Below are 18,717 nucleotides of genomic sequence, written 5' to 3'. Positions count from 1 at the left end.
TTTGGCGATACAATCGCCTTGACCCTATCCTGAAAGCAATCTGCAACGGGGAAAGTCCGCCACGTGCCGTGTTTTCGCCGCTTATAGGTTGCGTTGAAGCGAGAGGCATGATAGCATGAAGGTCAATTCGCTCGCTGTGCTTCGTCACTCGAGCGTTTTGACAGTTCGTTTCCGCGGTCAACGAGCGAGATGTGTTCATGTTTGCTTGTGCACGCGTGACACCATGCTTGTTAATCTATTTAGTAAGCGAATGTTAACAAGTTTATATACGGCCGATAAAACGGCTATCCTTACTTCGTATAGCGGTCTACTCATTTGCTATTGCATTCGATGCTTCGCCTTTCGGGTGAAACTGAGACTTTTTTTATTTATCGCAACTTCGGTGCATCGGGAGGAAATCTGCTTTCCAAATGAAAGTTGTATTTCTGTTTGAAAGCATGAGGTGCGCGGTACTGTAAAGGACTTTTTTTTTGTCGTCACGGAAAATGGCTGTGGGTTACCAATCGAGGGCACATTAAAATCGAGTAAATACGGTAACTGAAATGGAATAAAACGACATTAGAGTTACAAAATGGATACCAAGAGAAGGGAAGCGTAGTCAAGGATGGCTGAAAACTAGGTGGGGTGATGAAGTTAGGAAATTTGCAGGTGCAAGTTAGAATCAGCTAGCGCAAGACAGGGGTAATTGGAGATCGCAGGGAGAGGTCTTCGTCCTGCAGCGGATATAAATATAGGCTGCTGATGATGATGATGAAAACGACATTCCGGTGTACTATACCAAGGCTTTACAATTATCGTTTGTCTTTGCGGGACGTGCTCACACTCCTCTTTCATTATGGCGGACACATTTGGCGAGGCAAAAAAAACGTACCCCGATGGCTCCCTTGTCACCAACAAGGCGCTTCTGGGAACCGTCGACTTGGCAGGCCAGCGAGTTGAGCAAGTAGATGCCAATGCGCTGAACAAACTCATCCTGGTCATACTGGGACACTATGTACAGCAGCATGTCCACCAACCGCTCATAGTCGAACAGCTGCAAAACACCAACAAAAGGGAAGAGCACAGGCTCACAAAATGGGCCTCCTCGCACATTTCAATCCACGAGTGATAGCACAAAAGACCCTGGAACAAGAGTGCTCCAGAACAAGCAGAAATACCGGTATTAATTATACATATGACACTCGCATGCAACATGATGCTGCCTTTGTTGTTTATCATACATTCGCTATAACATTACACGCTGATACAGGCAGGAAAAAAGCTGTGACCAGGTCTATGCAAAAGAAACACAAGTGTGATGCTTCCAATAAATCTGCAAAAGTCTTCATTATATTTTCATAGCCCGACAGCAGCTTGCCATGTGCTGATACATGGCAGGTAAGTTACCTGCCATGTACACTAAATTACAAACACAAGCTTGACATTGTCTTTAATATGGAACCACAAGATCAGCGTGTTCACCCGGAATCAGCACATTGGCTGGCCAGCCGCTAGGCAGCCAAGCTGCTGGTTTAAATGTACATACACATCTAGAATGTACCATTGCAATTTGCTAGTGCTGAGCATTTGACATATTTGCTACCAAAATACATACTTCGACCTGCTCAGAGAGCAAATATTCCACTTGACTGCAACAGATACTTAACAAAAAGGATTTAATTCTGGGGTTTTACATGCCAAAACCACGATATGATTGTGAGGCATGCTGTATTTATCATTTATTACAGAGTGGACTTCCCTCTGCAAGTGTGCCTTATTGCCCGCAACAATAAATATTGTTGAGTTGATACCGCTGGCTTCCTTATTCACCCGAACCCTACATAGCTGCGATTACACACGCTACGGTTTGAGGAGTATGCCGGCACGACTGTGTGTGGCTAGATCCGGAGCTTGCCTTCAGCGCTAGCCTCACGCAGAGTGTGCTCCCCCCTACCCCCCCAAACAAGCTATGGTAAAATATGTGCATACAGTCAAAACTCGTTAATACGTACCCGCTTAATGTGTAATTGCGGTTTAAATGTAGTCACAAAGATTCCCCCACCCAGCCCCCATTGAACCCTATGTTGCTTAAGTGGCTGACCACTTAAGCCATAGTCGCTCATTGCCCACCAAACGGTTAGTGTGTACTATTTTTCTTTTTTGTTCTACATGCACAGGCACAAAATTGGCAAAATCTAACGTGCCCAGACGTTCGATTCTCAAGTTGCGACACACGGACGACAGTCGCCAGCGATAGTGAACTTAAAACATGGGCACCATGACGTATTTCCTGCTCATACAGCTATTGCCGATTGCCGTGCCCAAAAACATGGCCTTCGAGATTGGCTCCCGGTAACGCGAAGCCGCTGGTGGGGGGGGGGGGGGGTGCGAACTCACTGTCGCCGTTAAAGCCCCTCAATGTAAAAGTAGCGCCAACCACTTCCCTCCTCCTCCGTTCCATTGTCCTGCTCGGCGCAGCCAGCGCAATCTCGGCAGTGGCGCCGCTCATGTCGACCCTGCAGTAGCGAGACAGTTGGCTAACGCGCTACCAGAGGAAATCGGCAGAAAATTCCGATCGCGCCCTGCGGAGCAGTTTTTGAGGCGTGATTTTGCTTCGTCAGTCAGTAACTGGCCTTAATAGTGCCGTTTTGGACGCAGCAACACGACGATGCGAGAAGGCGCATTACCAAGTGTGCAGCAAGCGTTTGCGCTCGCCGGATATGGCAAACAAAAAAAAAGCCTTTTGCCCTCGCCTTGTCGGTTGCGGCAACTGAAGGCACAGCAGCACGCCATCACAATGATGTTCTTGTCTCTAACATGTTTGATCCATTTGCGCGTACAGCACTTTGTCGCACAGGTCCGAGAATGGTGGTCGGAGCATGCTGGAAAGAAAAAAATATACAAAAGCGCAACGCGTGCTTCCACGTGACACGGATTGGCCAATGGGAGTGCGGAGGAGGCTGGGGCGACAGGAGGCGGCAAGGAGGTAACGCCGGGGTGAGCGCGGTGGCGGCAAGATCCAAGAATGGCGCTACTTCGGTAAGATAGAGGGGCTTTAGTCACCATCGAATCCAATTCAAGTAGTGACCTCGTAGAAGCACATTTTATTGCGAAGCGCATCTCTGTCGTCACTGTGGACGTTGCTTTGAGGTTCCGTATAAAGTGCAAACACAGCAACATCGTCGCCACGCACCGTACGCTGTACGTGCGAGTGAAAACTTGCGAGGGTCAGCCAACTCAATCTCGCGCGCGTGAGGGAGAAAGGCGGGGCAGAAGCGCGCTGCTTCTGACGCGCACAAGGCACAGCGGGGGAGGCGAGAAGGGGGGTTTAACTTCGGCGGCGGCTGTGCAAGCGCCGCATGGACATATGTTGAAAGCGATCAGCAACGTGGAAGAAGTATGCGCCCGCGCGGTTCTCATCTTCAAAGCGATCTGCAGACAAAGTGCAACTAGTGCCGGTAGGTTTGTACGCGCTGTGCTTTCGACGTCTAGTTAGCGTTGAAGAGAGACGGCACGCTCGCTGCTGCTGCTGCGCCTCCTCACTTAGCGTTCTGACAGCGAGTTTCTGCGGTCATCGAGCAAGATGTGTTTATGTTTACCTGTGCACGCGATACACCGTACTTGTTAATTTAGTTAGTAAGCGGGGCCTCATGGACAAACTGGCTCGCGGACCTATGGAGTTCCAAGATGTCGTCGTCGCAGCAAGGCCACTACAACGGCAAGTAAAGACCACCAATTTTTTGCTGCCTACCCGCAAATAAAGCCTGTCTGAGTGCGTGTGTTTGAGAGCATCATGACGTAGTTCTTTTCCGGCCAGTAAGTAGCCACTAAACAGGCATTGGCGGTTAATTTGTACATCGTTTACAGTCGAAACCGGCGATAACGAAATCCCACGACTACGAAATTCTCATGACAACAAAATATTTTCTTATCCCCGGCAAACGCCCATAGGATTCAATGCATTTCGTACTTCTCGACAACGAAATGTTGCTAAACTGCAATCCTGCCATAACAAAAATTGACAGGACATTTCCCCACCTATTATCTACTCGTACAAGGTCAGCAAACTCCAAAACGTGCTCAAATGCTGTTGCTTCACACTTTAATTGCGTAAAGTACCACCACATTGCGCTTGCATGGGCACCATCATCTTTGTTGGCATGATGCCGGCACGGTGCCGAAAGCAGCTGTACGCGCCGGAAGTTGTCATGGCCAACGTCTTACACTCTAGTTTAGACTGCTTTTTCTTTCTTTTTTTTTAATGTACAGCCGCATTGCCATCGACCTGTTCATTAGAAGATTCCGCCGCCACCCATCACCGAAGAACTGTTAATAAGAGTGCCGCGCGCATGTCAGAAGCTGATGCCGAGAAAAGTAGCGACAAAAACTGTAGCTCCATGTCGCCTCCAAAGTGCAATGTTTCTAGCTGTTTGTCTTTCACATTCCTTGTCGTGGACACTGCAACTGTATCGCTCGAGGGGGACACCTGAACTACGCCAAAGCGCAAGCGCGCTCAAACGACACCATCCGGAAAGCAAAAAGTGCGACCGTGCAGCATGCCCGTGGCGTCTCCCCGCTAGTACGGAGGTTACATTTCTCCGCACGCGTAGTTACGGCTGCAGAAAGAAGCGCGAAAGAAAGGCGTGTGCGGAAAGGAGGGTGAAAGAAGGAAGAGACGTGCCTACGTTGCTAGGCAACACTTTTTTGGGTGGAGCATGCGCTCGCAAAACTTGATGCGTAGTCGCCTCTGCAATAGAGCGGGGGGGAAAAAAACGTTCTTGTTTTGCGTTTTTTTTTTTTTTCGTTTTTTTCTCGGGCAGAACCGTATCAGGTTTTCCGGACCCATGCAATTTGTCGTCTGCTAGCCTACGCCTTTGGCTGCCTTGAAGGATACACGGAAATCTAAGAATCCCCAGATTTCGGAATATTAGTTCGTAGTATTGAGGCGTTGCTAAAATGACAAAGAAACTGAATAACGATCGTTATTCTGAATTTTGGCATTAGGTTTTCATTTTGCTGGCCATTTCTTTATTTGTACTGTGTTATTTCGCGATAACGAAATTCTCCCGATAGCGCAATTTTTCGGTATCCCCGCCAATTTCGTTAATACGGGTTGCGTACCTAAACGTTGTTCCCGGTCGATTACGTATTAACAAGGTTTGACTGTAATGGGATACTTTTGACCTCATCAGAAAAGTTATCAGAGCCCACGACAATGACATTGCGATGGCTCTTTTGACGGACTGTGATACTCGCGTAATGCCTTTGCTTGCCGTGAAGCATAAGAAATCCAGGCTGACTGACTTCTGGAAATAAAACTTCCGGTAAGTGCATTGCCGACTTCCGCTTCATTGCGCCGGTGCATGTGCTGCAAAATGAGTGTTTCGCGATCAGCCAGGCACGCGCGTTATGTAATAGTCGGCCGCAATGTACCGAAAATGTTTTAACAGCGGCACGAAATGCATTCTCTCGTGAAGTTGACACTTTATTGACTGCCTTCGGTACGTCTCAACCTTTGCCCCCAAGCCATTGCCTAGATTTCCCGATGGTTTCGGTTTCGTTCGTGGCTTCACCATTTGGCATACGTATATATATATATATACTAATTTCGTGCCAACAAAGTTCCACCACAATTAAATTTTTCGCATGCCCCGTGAATTTCGTTGTAGCGGGACTCGAATGTAGTACCCTTAAGCAGAGCTCACACCATCAAAATAACAGTAGTTACACGCACTTGGTTTACTAACTCTTCCTGCTTGGCATGTGCAACAATACATGCATTCTTTGTCACAAGATGTCAGTACTCACCACATCCTGGGGTATTTTAAAGTGAATCATGGTCAGGCAGCCATTTCGCAGCATCTGTGTCAGCAAGAGCAGAAAGAAAAGACCAGTTCAGATCACCATATCCACTTATTAATTATTCAAATGTGGAACCAGCAGCAACTTAGTTCTTCCTATTCCCACTGAAACCAGCAAACGCTCAATTTTAAAGCAGCCCTGCCACATTTCTTTAACATGGCAAAACAAACCTGCTTGTGACTACACTCCATTTCATACATCAGGTGCAACACTGTGGAAGCTACGCAAGAAGTGCGGTCACCAAAATTTACCACTTCGCGCGTTCTGTCTATGCTTCGCTGCGCGCAAGCGGCATTTGCTCGCGCGAGCATGCACGTGAGGCTGCCGCGACGGGCTGCAACTAAAGAACAAAGAAAAGCAAATTTAACTAAAACAACATGTCAGCAGCCGTATGAGTACATGATTTGTTTGTTTCTAAGGGTATATTAATTTTTCGGTTCAGAACTGAGCTTATATTAAGAAAATTTTAACAAAAATTGGTCAATAAACACCGAACTATTTCTAAGAGCGAGCGCAGTCACTGCAAAAACTATCTCTAGCCTCCACAGCGTTGCACCTGATGTATGAAACAGAGTATAGACAATGCTACCATGAACGTTCAAGCCAAAAAATTTTTCCTGTACACAAAGCAGCGTGCCTACAGTTCCTGAAAGCATTACCACTTTTCATGTGTACATAGTAGTACTTCAGCACACACAAGCTTGATAGCCTTCAGCTCAATTTCTCTAGACTCTAGACATCCCAACTATATGCAACATCTCTCCCCTGATAAGGGGAGAGATGTTGCCAGATGGTGCCACCAGTGGCACCATCTGGCAACAGGCAACCATACCACTGTGCCAACATGTCCTGCTGAGACCCAACCTATTTCGAAGGCCGTGCCGATACAAAAGCTCAACGCATTGACAGGTAAAGCATGGCAGGTGTCATTCCAAGTGGGCACAGCTTTGGGCTCTGAAGGAACAATAAAAAGAAAGGAAAGACCGCCAAAATGGATTTGATTGTAGATAACTCCACTCATGCTAGGCACATTGGAAACGTTTTTGAGAGAAACATTCGCGAGGAATTATCCTTTAATACCAGACACATTCCCCACCCTTAACCCTTTGAAGGTTTTTGACATACATGTACGGCGCCGATCTTCTTAAGTTCGATATTTCGCGCATATTCGACACCACTGGTACTTAAGAGGTGCTGCCATCTCTGTGGAGTCGCCCAAAGTCACTTGAAATTACATTTCCAATCACCGGCACGCACAACTTGACTTGTTTACCTCCTAGCACTCTACTACCGCCAAGATGTGCGTGGAGGAGATGCTATCATGTTTCCGATAGCTTAGATATTGCCTTGCTCAGCCAAAGTTCAGAGATGCTAAACATTTTCTTTTTCTTTGCCTTTAGTAGCAGCTCCCCTGTAGATTGATTGGTGCGCGCTGTCATATTTCGGTATGGGTGCGTGCAGTGCCTCTTCTCACGGCAACTGTTTAAGCATTCCTTCTTCCGATAACATGTGTTTTTGGGACAACAAATTGATAGTCAAATTTTTCGAGACATTCGTTCTCGATTGTTTACTGTATAGCGTATGTTTGTGTATGCTGTTGGTGCGAGTAAAGCATTTTTGAGACAAAATATTGCTTAAATAAATTGTTCCTGCATCCATGAGTTCTCAATCTTTTCCTACTATTGGAAACTGCAATAAAAAAATTGACAATGGGGGCACAGTTTTCGCAAAAAATTTCAACCTTCAAAGGGTCAAGGGAGTGATCCCTTTTATATATAATTGATAGTGCAGCGGTTTAAGACCGCAAGCCTACCTGCAAGGGAACAGTTAAATACCAAAGAAGGTAAAGTGTTACAACAAAAAGTCACAGAAACACTTCAATTGAGTAAGAGTTCTTCAATTGAGTAAGAGTTCATCAATTCAGAATCTGTTAATTCAGAAACCTGGTGATACAGACTCGCCACCTGGTAACGTCCAACACATACATTATTTTATCGCAAACACTAGTGAATTCTGAGGCATTTAGCTACTGGACAGTCAAAGAAAGTCTTGGAGGATGGCAAGCACCAAATGCCACCAAGTGCGTGACACAAAGAAGACAATGACACAGCCAATACTCACCGTTGTATAAGTTCGATGGTAGCCCATGGCATCCAGCAAACACTTGATGATCTTCCTGTTGACATAAAGTGCCCACTTTTCACACCACCAAATTAGAGTATTACGCTTCACTTCAGCAGCGAATCTTTTTCAGCCTGTTCTGCAAAAAAACTTACTCCAGGTCTGTCCACAGCCATTCAAAGAGCCGTAAGAACTGCCAAACGCAAGCATGTTTGGTGTGAGCCTTTGAGAGGAAAGAAGCCCAGTGACCATCATAGACTAAAAAAAAATGCACCAAGGAGTATTTTGACTGCCCTTCTCATTGCTAAGAAACATGGGCCTAGTATCCAAGCATGGCCAATTTTCCAAGTTCACAAAATATCTGCCAGCAGTTTTTTTTTTTTTTTTTTCTGCAAGTTCAAATGTTGCTCACGGCCACCTGTTACGAGATGAAGCATTATTCTAGGTCTTCACTTCCAGGGATACAATCACTACCGAGAGATTTTGTGTGACTAGCGCTGGAGAAATCGGTGTCTACCAAGCAACAGCATTCCTGGCAATGTGCTAAAACAGCATGCTTGGTATTGTGCCCAATATGCTGTCACTTGTGCTGACGCATCCCGTGCTAGTCACATGCTAGTGTTTGTATCCCCAAAAGTCACCTAAGTCTAACCCGGATATATCGAACTCACATATAACGAATTATTGTTTATAACGAACAGCATTAAAATCCACTTGAAAATTTTTGTATATAATTTTAATTTTATATATCGAATTACCTATATATATCGAACTTTTTGTGATCCCCTTCAGATTCGATATATCCGGGTTGGACTGTATTTATTTGCATCATGCTCAGGCCTCACAACGCAAGTATAATACAAGATTTTACAGGATACTTGTGGTTGATTGTTTGGTTGACAGAATGTTTTCACTGCCTCAAAGCAACAATGCGGCTTTGAGAAATGCTGCAGTAGAAGCTTGTGGATTATGTTATATCACCATCTACTTTACGTTTACCCAAATTTAAGTACTAGGGTGCCTTCGCGCTCGTTTCCACTGGAATATGGCCACCCAACAGTGGGTTGAACCAGTGACATCTTGTTCAGCACGAGAATGCCATATCCGATGAGCCACCATTAGAGCCAGTCATGCCTTTGGATTCCTTATAAAAAGCACCTATGTTCCCCCCGTAGCTCTTGAGGTTGCTTATCAGTTCATGGCACAAACGGAAGCCATAATTAAACCTGATGCTTGCACGGCGCGACATTCCAGAAGACAGGCCATGGGGCAATAAACACCACAGCCTATACACAATTATTCATTGCTTTCTTTTGCACTGAAAAAAAAAATGATGCTACCTGTTTTTGCACATAACAGATAATCAATGACAGCAGATGGGGCGAACATATTCGCTCGCTATCGGGTTGCGGTGAGTCGGACTTCCTTGATTTGTGGCGCACCCATGTGAATGTTCTATGCATAGTACTTCGGCTAGCGTGCATTAGTGTATGAAAGGTGCAATAAATGCCCTTTTGATTGTTTGCACTACTGTGTTGTCGTTGCTTTGTCCCAATAGCCCGAGTGAGATGGTACATCTGGCTGCCCAACGTGGGGCTCTTGGGACATCGGACGATAATTTTGAGTTTTGCTCGGTTCGAGACAACCTTTGTTTGAACCGAAGCGTATTCCTTGCGTGGATTTTGATCGCTAGCGTCGGCGGCGTGCTTTCTTGAGCAAGGCGACGGTTGCTGTAGCGTGTTTGAACTTTTCAACATGCTAAGCCTTTTCGCGAGTGTTTTGAAGTACACTCGTCGGTACGAGAGCCACGTGGTCTGCATCCTGGGAGAGCGAGGCCTAGCGCCCACGGAGCATTGGCAAGCCTGAAGCGAGTGAGTACGGAATAATCCAAAAAAGAAAACCCCAGCCCTTACCCTGTCGAGAAAATGGGGGTAAGCGAACCTTGTCGTGCATGTATCTGACCTTCGTGGTGATTTTCTTCCTTTCTCTCTCGTTATCTATCTTTCTTTCTCACTATTTCTTTCTCTCCCTCTCTCTTTAATTCTGTTTCTTCCATTCTCTCTCTTTCTCTATCTTTCTCTGAACTTCGTGGTGACTCTTTGTTTCTCTTTCTCTCTCTGTCTTTCATTCTCTCTCTATTTATTTCTCTCTCCTTCTCTCTTTCTCTGACCTTAATGGTGACTTTCTTTATCTATCTTTCTCTCTCGCTTGATTTCTCTCTATCTTTCTTTCCCTCTCTTATATTCTCTTTCTTCCTCTTTCTTTTTTGTCCCTGGTATGTGCCATTGAGCTTGGACCTTTTCTGCACTATCGCCAGGATCGGCCCACTTTTCAGCGTGACACTGCCGCCGGCACCACCACCGCCGACACTTGTGAGCCTATAAAGCTTCACTTCAAAAACTCGCAATAACAAGATACATAAAAAATTGCCAAGAAAAGCCTTATTTTTTAGCCTCTCATTCAAAAGTCATCTGCCATTTTTTGTTCGTGTTGAGAGCTTGCGCAGACGATTGAATTTATTGTATTGCCATTAACAAAGCTGTTTAAAGCAGGCATAAAAAGTACAAAAGGATGGAATATATATATATATATTTTTTTTTACTCTCGAATTCGGAACATCGTGCAACTGTATAAGCCACATTTTCTACTTGCTTTAACATTTTTTTCATGCTGAAACAAAGCACACACTGAAAAAAGTAGCTCGGTTTTAATGTGCAGAGGGATTTCGCTATGTGATATAAAATTTTTGCTGAAATAAAACTATAGTCAGGAACTCCGTCTGACTGCCCATATCTGAACACACCAAGCTGTAACAGTGGTTTGGCCTAGTCAGGCAACTGCTGCCTTTAACAGAGTCCCCAAGGCGCATTTCTTGTATATCTGCCATGAATAAATGAATAAAGAAAGAAAAAAAGTGATGTCTCTCCACTTCACCTTCGCGGAACACCACCACCACAAACAAAGATGACTTGGACAAGAGTAATCCTGAATAAAGCTTTCTTCATCTTTTTTTGAAAGGAGGTTGCCCTTGTGCATGCCTGCAAAATAATGTTTACTCCAGCCAGTACCACAGGAAACAGTGTACTACTTGATGCGCACAATGCTGCTCCAGCTAACATATTACTGCTTCCCATTACGGATGAAGCTGGAATTGCGTTTTTCAGCGTGAACCTGGCACTGTGCATGTAGCCATGTTCCAATGTTCAAAAAGAAAACAAGAGACCTTTGCATAGACAGCCATTCGCTACAGCAAATGTAATGACTGCATACAGTGAACAACCAAGGACAGCCACTTACCTTCGAATGCTGACATTAAAGTTTGCCCTCTCCTCGCCTTTCACCAGGTAAAAAAGTGATGCACTGCCGAAGGACAGAGACAGATGACAGCACGTTAGATTTTTTCACATGTGGGCACGCTACCATGCTCATGATTCAAGGTTAAAACCAGCAAAAAAAACAACACCAATGTGCACAAGCAAGAAGACAACGGGACGAGGCTGGAACTTGCTTGTCTTGGATCGTGCATCTTTTTTTGTCTTCGTTGTGTTTTTTGCTGGTTTTCACCATCAATCATGTACCACCTGGCCCAGATCTCAACCTTGTTGTTAGTTTACTCATGTATCTGCTCCCCCTAACACCCTTCCAGTCAGAATGTCACTTCAATTATCATATCATGTAGAAATTTGGCAGGGTGTCCCTGTCGAGGGAATTTATTCCGCTTTACAGTCCACTAACAGCAGATTCTGTTCAGCGCAAAATTGTCAAATTGGGGAATACCTGTCGGTTGGCACACAGGAGCACATAGACAGCTGTCCTCTGCTTTCCCCAGTTTTTACCGGTGTGACGCAAACCGCACAACAAAAGTTGTGTGCCCACTGCGCCCACTCTATTTAAACTTCGTGCTCTACGTTATCACATACACACAATCAAGACTAAAACAGAAGCAGGCATTCAAAACACTGATACACAGTCGCTGACCAATAATTCAGACTCGACGGGGACCATCAAAATGTCAGAATAATTGAGTCCGAAATACTGGATTCAACCCAAAATAATGTACTTCATTTCACGAGTGGCCAAAAAAAGGTGGATTGTTACAGTCGAATCTCAATAATTCGAACTTGAAGGGGCCCGAAAATTTGCTCGAATTAACAGTTCGAATTAAAGGAAGGACGTATTTTTGAAGTATTCGAGCACCATAGCACAATGCTTGAACGGTGAGAGTCGTGAAATATCGCGGCGCGCAAGCACATAGCGAGCGCAGCCGCCCACACCGGCCAACGCCCGGTTCCCGATAACGGCAGAAAACGAAACTTCTGGGAGCGGACGGCGCCGGCATGGCGATGGGCGCGCGAGCTGAGACCATCGAAGGTGAGGGAGGAGGGCGGCAGGGAAGCGGCTTTGGCCTCGGCAACTCCGCCGCTTCGGTGGCTCCCCTCGCCCTCTCTCTCGATTCCCTCGCAGCTCCCTCACCTTCGGCTGTCTCCGTGCACGCCCGCCGCCGTGCCGGCACCGCCGGTACGGCCGGCCCGGCGCAGATTAGCTCGCTCCCTGAAGTTTCGTTTCCTGGCGTTATGGGGAAGCGAGCATTTGCCAGCGCAGGCAGTTTCGTTGGCCGGACTGGGCCTCCGCCGCTGCATTAAGGGGTCTCTCCTATGCTTTTGCTCTATGGCGGTGTCAGAGCAATGCCAGTCGGAGGCGCTGCCACGTTATTTGGCGCGCTGCTGAGAGCGTTGTCGGTCCGCAGTATATTCGAATTAACCGTAGCAAATGCTTTCGCGTTCGAATTACCGATCGTTTTTGCCCATTGAAATACACATAACTTTGACGGGACCACAGCGTCAGTTCGAATAAACCGGCAGTTCGAGTTAAGCATGTTCAAATTAACGAGATTCGACTGTACTTCAGATATCCTGAAATTTCAACTGCGAAAATGTTGGGAAAAAGTCATCACCCAAAGGTTTCCATACTTTGTGCGCAGCTGAAATATCGCCAAAAAGTAGCACAATCGCAAATTTGTAGCGAATTCTGCTTCATTCTAAGCCACTCTTACCATTTACCTTTCACGGCTGGCTGCAATCTCATTGATAATGTGGGCAGAGTGTCACCCTCGTACCTGACAAAGCGCGATATGCGCAAGACAGTACACGTGCCCTCCGCAACATGCATGCTCACATGTGCGTGGAGCGTCCTGACTGCTTATTCACCATGCTCTGCGTTTCTATGTTTGTGGATCCGCACGCTACGCCATGTAAATTGGAACGCTTGACATTGGACTGAGTGAATAACTTGCAAAATTTAGCACAATATCTTGCAAAAGTGATCTACCGAAAATACCACTCCTGGTATATTGAACTTTTACGAGAAATTTAGCGAATACTGGCGCCTATTTTGCACGGCCAGAGGCTTTTATTTTCATAAATTCGCTTACCTCCAGATTTTTGCAGATTTTAACAACTTCGAGTTAACATGGCTTTACTGTACCTTCAAGAGAGATCGTCCAAGAATGCGGCCCAAGTATGTCCTGCTCGCACATACGCTTGCCTTTGGCCTAAACATTCCGTGGCCACGATTTTCTAGCAATCCCGCTTATGCTATTCCTTTTCCCACTTTCACACTTCATCAGTAGTCCAAGCGACGCTCCCCAAACATTATCAAAAGGATCAGCCGGCCATGAACGGAGGATGGTAAGCGCAGCATAAAATCTAACAGAAGGCATAGCGACAAAGTCCATGGCCCATATCTTAACCACTGTCATGCTGTAGCTACAAATGGATGAAAGCACAGTTAATGCATGCACTGAATTGGTGACAACTGATCGACTAGGTTTTGCTAGTTTCGGTTTCGAGGAGGCGCCAGCAACATGGCCGACAATCATGCCAGCGACAAATTAAAACAAAATTATCACTATTTCTGCAGGAGTCGATGACCGAAATTAGCACATGGTCGTGCCGTCGGAGTCGTAATTATCGTATGGTGCACTGTAAGGTGCCTGAAATATTGGTCATCTTTATACATTAAGTCTATGAAGCTAGTGGCGGTGCCGCGGAGCTGTCCAAATAATCAAGCATGTACGAATTATCCGTCGGTGACTGTATTTGCACGCACGCCATTTAACCAAATTCGGTTACATTCGACTTTTCAGTTATTAAAGGAAAAAAATTGTCATCCACCTGATTAGCACAAAGCTAAAAAGGAAGCCCATACTGTGTTTTTAGGTTCATTTGATATTTCACTTATGAAAGTGAAAATACCGTTACACACCCAAGGTAGCACAAAGCTATGAAGAAAACCTTTTTGACAAAAACCTCTGCAGTTTGTAAATTTTTTTCTTATAGCTTCGTACAAGCCTCAGGTCGATGACAATTTTCCCAAAGTGTCCTTGCACTTCGAGCTATTGATAACTTATCAATTATTTGGCCTTGCCCTGTGATCGACTAGCGTCCTTGTTAGCCCAGATGGCAGTGACCACCTGGAAAGGCTCTGTCTGGTCCCAGGTTTAACCCCTTGACAAGGACTAATTTTATCTTCAACTGCTCAACTTTTTTTCAGAAACGCAAATGGCTTTCCTTCATAGCTTCATGCTAGTCAGGTGGATGACAATTTTTCCTTTTCATAAAGTTTCCTCCACCTTGTGGAGCTGTGTAGAACTGACTTGCCAGATTTTTCACTCGAAAGTGCCCCCCCCCCCCCCCATTGGAGGCCCCAGCTCACAGCCCCCCCCCCCCCCCCCAGTACGTCTCTATAGACTTCCCTTATTTCAATGCTAGAAATGGCTCCTGTCGGATAACTGGAGTGTGCAGCAGAGCAACACATATCCCTACAAACACTCACCTTCCAGCAATCTGAATATGCTTGTCGTTGGGGTGCCGAGCCATCGAGGAAAGCACAACATCCAGCGCCAGGCGCGGATGGTCACAGGCCTCGTAGCGGAACACATGGAAGAGGTCGTTAAGCACCTTCTGCAGCATAAGGGGCCGTGACTGGTATGCCTGTGCTGACACAAGCACCTGCTCCTCCGTGGCATCCCCCGACACCTGCAGGGGCCAGTCGAAGATTGTGCATCAGTGGAAGGCATGCACACACTGCTGCTTCTGTCCTTACAGGCAACTTGGAATACTAATGTAGCGCATAGAGACGAGAACAAAAGAAGGCACATGAACACACAGAAGCTCCGTTTTTATATGTTCATGTGCCTTCTTGTGTCCTCATCTGTATGCGCTACATTAGTATTTCAAGATGCCACACCGACAAGCCCGCATTGCAACACCACTTAAAGGCCAACTGCAACCTAATTTCACTGTGGCTGAATTAGTAATAGTAAATTAGTATACAGTAGAACCACTATCATACGTGTTGGAGAAAAGGCAAGAAAGAAATGTGCTAAGTAACCATAAAGTCCGTGGTCACTAAAAGATTAGCCAGACTCAAAGTTGACATCTACGTAATGCAAAGTGTTGTGTGAATCATTACAGCATGAGACGTCGACCATCTGGTGGCGTCTGAGCATCCAGAGATGCACACTGTTTTTGCAGCTTCAGCAAGCTTACATTTATGCTTCTCAAATTCAACCTGGGTCAGCAGCTTCTTCGGAAGGAGCGTTTTGGTGGTAAGTTTTGACATGCCCACTTGATAAGAATCATTGTATCACAAGATGCCAACGTGTGTTGAGCTCGTGGGGCACGAGCGACCCGAGACACATGTCGTTTTAGGATAGCAATGGTAAACCAAAACAAAAGCGAGCGAAAACGATTACACAATGCCACCAGAGCGATTCATGATGCTCACTTCGTGCCGCCTGCAGCAGGGAACAGTGGTGCATTTAGGTTATCGCCTATTATAAGCGTGCAGTGCACTCCCAACCTCGCTACGCGCCACATGCGCTGTGAAAGCATTAGGTGAAGATGCTTATCACAATGGATTGGCGATAGCTGTGAATGGCGACATGTGACAACCTGCGATGCTAGTACAGTACACTTCCATTAAATCAACTCCGGTTAATTCAATTTTTCGGTTCATTCAGTCTCAGCCGGCACCCACGCATTGCTATGGGCCCAAACTTTTGCTATGTCGATCCTAAAATTAGCCTTCATCGAATAACTCGAGCTTGACCAGTCAACACACATGCACCTAACCCCAATGGTAACACCAATAGCGACCTCTTTAGTGGCAGTGTCGGTCTCGGGATAGTTAGGGGACAGTGAATGCGCTGTACATACATCATCACCCGTCGAAAACGCCTATTTTCAGCCTGCCGTAAAAAGATTTTCAAGCAATAACCTGTGAGGGTACCAGGCCAACGCCAGGTGGCGTAGAGTCGCAGGCACGAGACGGTAGGCGACTGTATAGAGTAGCAGGCACGGGATAGTAGGCAACGGTGTGTGGCGGGCGGGGAGAACATGGAAGGCATGTGTGTGCGGTCGGCATGCGGGGAGCGCGCGACAACGAACTGAGTGAGTGAAGCAATCGACGGGGCAAGCTGCGTGCAGTGCGGCAGGACGGAACGCAGACTGCATGTGTGTGCATGCGCCCGAAATAAAGAACGTACTTGACAAACTGTACCTCACAATGTCCGATTATGACATTTACCACATTTTAACACACGCTTTTCTTTTTTTTAAACAAAAATTGGGCCAAAAATTTAACGCAATCAGACATGATAGCAAACCCCGCTAAAGGCGGCGTTTGTATGCTTTGCCACTGACACAAATGTATTGTGGTGAAGCTGACTTGAAAACCAGCTGCCATTGTGCAACACGTATTAGACCCTTGCCCATTTTTCGCCCATTTTTCTCGCAAAAAAATCGGGTGTGCATAAGATTGCTACTTAGTTTAGGACCTTTAATGTAATTTCGACGTTAGTTTTCTACTTTGGACACATAGAAAACGAGCGTGCGTTTGATTCGGGGGCGTATTAGATTCGGGAAAATACTGCCAAATGAATCAGGCAGCGTGTTTTGGCATTTTTTATGCATTTTGTGTAATTCGACCTGCCGGATAATTCTATCAGTCACATCAGGATCGAAATAACGGAAGTTGACTGTACCAGAATAGGAAACAGTACGTGGCGGCGTTTTCACATGACACAGGCGGGTGAGTACTGCAGGAAAGCTGCCATTGCAGGTGCCTTCTGCTCTCGATTGCACGTGCCTCACACCGTGCTTTGTTTACATAGGATCTAGTGTCCGATTCAAAAACACATCATACGATCGCAGTTTGGCGTTCTACTGTATGGTGGTGACCTAAGATCGTGTTTTCCGGGAACCTACTAACTGTATTGGGTCATTTCTTGCATTTTCGATCATGAACATTGGCACCAGGAAATTATACAGAACAGGATTGTATCAACAAGGTTCTACTGTATACTACTGAAGCAATCTAGGCAAAGCTACAGGGCTAATAACTGCCTAATGTTCCCACTAACAGCCTTTAAGAGCACCTAAGCACACGACACATGCGTGTGATGGTTAGCAGATATAATACAAGACCCAGCACGTCATCGGCGCCTAAACTTGAAGGTCACACCAAGAAGCTGCATGTTCCGAGTCATGCTGTCACTTCTGGCGAATGGTAACAGCATCGTTTTTTCAGTTTGGGTATCAAGAACCTCTACTTTTGCGAGCCCTTTGTGATGCACCCAGTTGTACAGTATAGACCACTTATAACGTAACCGCTTATAGTGCAGGACCGGCTATAATATGGTCTTTTCAGAGTCCCTTTAATTTTCCCATAGCACTCTATGTATGCGCGTATCGCTTATAGTGAAGTTGCAGGGGACGAAATACCGGTTACAGTGCGGCTGCGAGTACAGAAGTCCGCTGAGATGGCGAACGCTCCCCTCAAACGGGCACCATAGCACGATGCACGAACGGTGAGAGTCGTGAAATATCGCGGCGCGCAAGCGCATAGTGAGCGAGGGCCACGAAACTGCCCACGCCGGCCAACGTTCGCTTCCCGATAACGGCAGTAAACGAAACTTCAGTGAGCGGGCGGCACCAGCACGGCGGGCGACGGGTGCACACGGAGACCATGGAAGGTGAGGGAGGAGGGCGGCAGGGAAGCGGATTGGCCATGGCAACTCCGCCGCTTTGGTGGCTCCCCTCGCCCAGATCCCTCGTAGCTCCCTCACCTTCGACTGTCACTGTGCGCGCCCGCCGCTCCAGCCGGCCCAGCGCCAGCTCCCTGAAGTTTCGTTTTGTGCCGTTATCGGGAAGCAGGTGTTAGCCAGCGTGGGCAGTTTCAGTTGGCCAGACTGGGACAGCGCCGCTGCTTCCCTCTGCGCCGCAGCCACAGCGTGCAAGGTCAACACGTGACTAGAAAGTAGAGGAAGCATAAAGGAGAATGGTTCACTGCCATTTTCTACGCGTGGCTACGGTAGCGTGGTTGAGACGTCGGCACGTACACGCATGTTCCGGCGCAACGCAGAATCGGCGACCTTGCCATTTGAGAGAGGGTGAAATCTCCACCTCATTTTTTTTTTCTTTTTTGTTCGCACGCGACATTGAGGGGGGGTCTCTCCTAAGCTTTTACTCTATGGTGGTACCAGAGCAACGCATGCCGGTCAGAGGCACCGCCACGTCATTTGGCGCGCTGCCGAGAGCATTGTCGGTGCATGGTATGTTCGAATTGACCGTCGCAAATGATTTCGCATTCGAATTACCGGGCGTTTTTGCCCATTGGAATACACATAACTTTGACGGGACCACAGCGTCAGTTCGAATAAACCGGAAGTTCGAATTAAGCGTGTTCGAATTA

At 46.6% G+C, this 18,717-nt stretch overlaps 1 protein-coding gene across 5 annotated transcripts in view; it reads right to left on the bottom strand.

Annotated features, from left to right (window-relative positions):
• The window catches only part of LOC119437396 (protein zer-1 homolog), a 166,690-nt gene that overhangs the window by 96,771 nt on the left and 51,202 nt on the right, over positions 1-18,717 (bottom strand). For all 5 annotated transcript variants that reach the window (XR_007465025.1, XR_007465026.1, XM_049660495.1 and 2 more), the window contains 5 exons: positions 14,797-14,999; positions 11,260-11,322; positions 7,963-8,017; positions 5,788-5,841; positions 872-1,033 (listed from right to left, as the gene is read on the bottom strand). Coding sequence is in view for 3 of the 5 variants with exons in the window: in XM_049660495.1 (XP_049516452.1) it covers positions 872-1,033; positions 5,788-5,841; positions 7,963-8,017; positions 11,260-11,322; positions 14,797-14,999 (537 nt within the window). In the remaining 2 variants the exon portion in view is untranslated. The remainder of the gene's footprint in view (positions 1-871; positions 1,034-5,787; positions 5,842-7,962; positions 8,018-11,259; positions 11,323-14,796; positions 15,000-18,717) is intronic.

This window comes from Dermacentor silvarum, chromosome 1 (assembly GCF_013339745.2).
Source record: "Dermacentor silvarum isolate Dsil-2018 chromosome 1, BIME_Dsil_1.4, whole genome shotgun sequence".
NCBI lineage: Eukaryota > Metazoa > Arthropoda > Arachnida > Ixodida > Ixodidae > Dermacentor > Dermacentor silvarum.
Note: the sequence above shows the minus strand (reverse complement) of the source record. Positions and strands in the feature narration are given on the sequence as shown.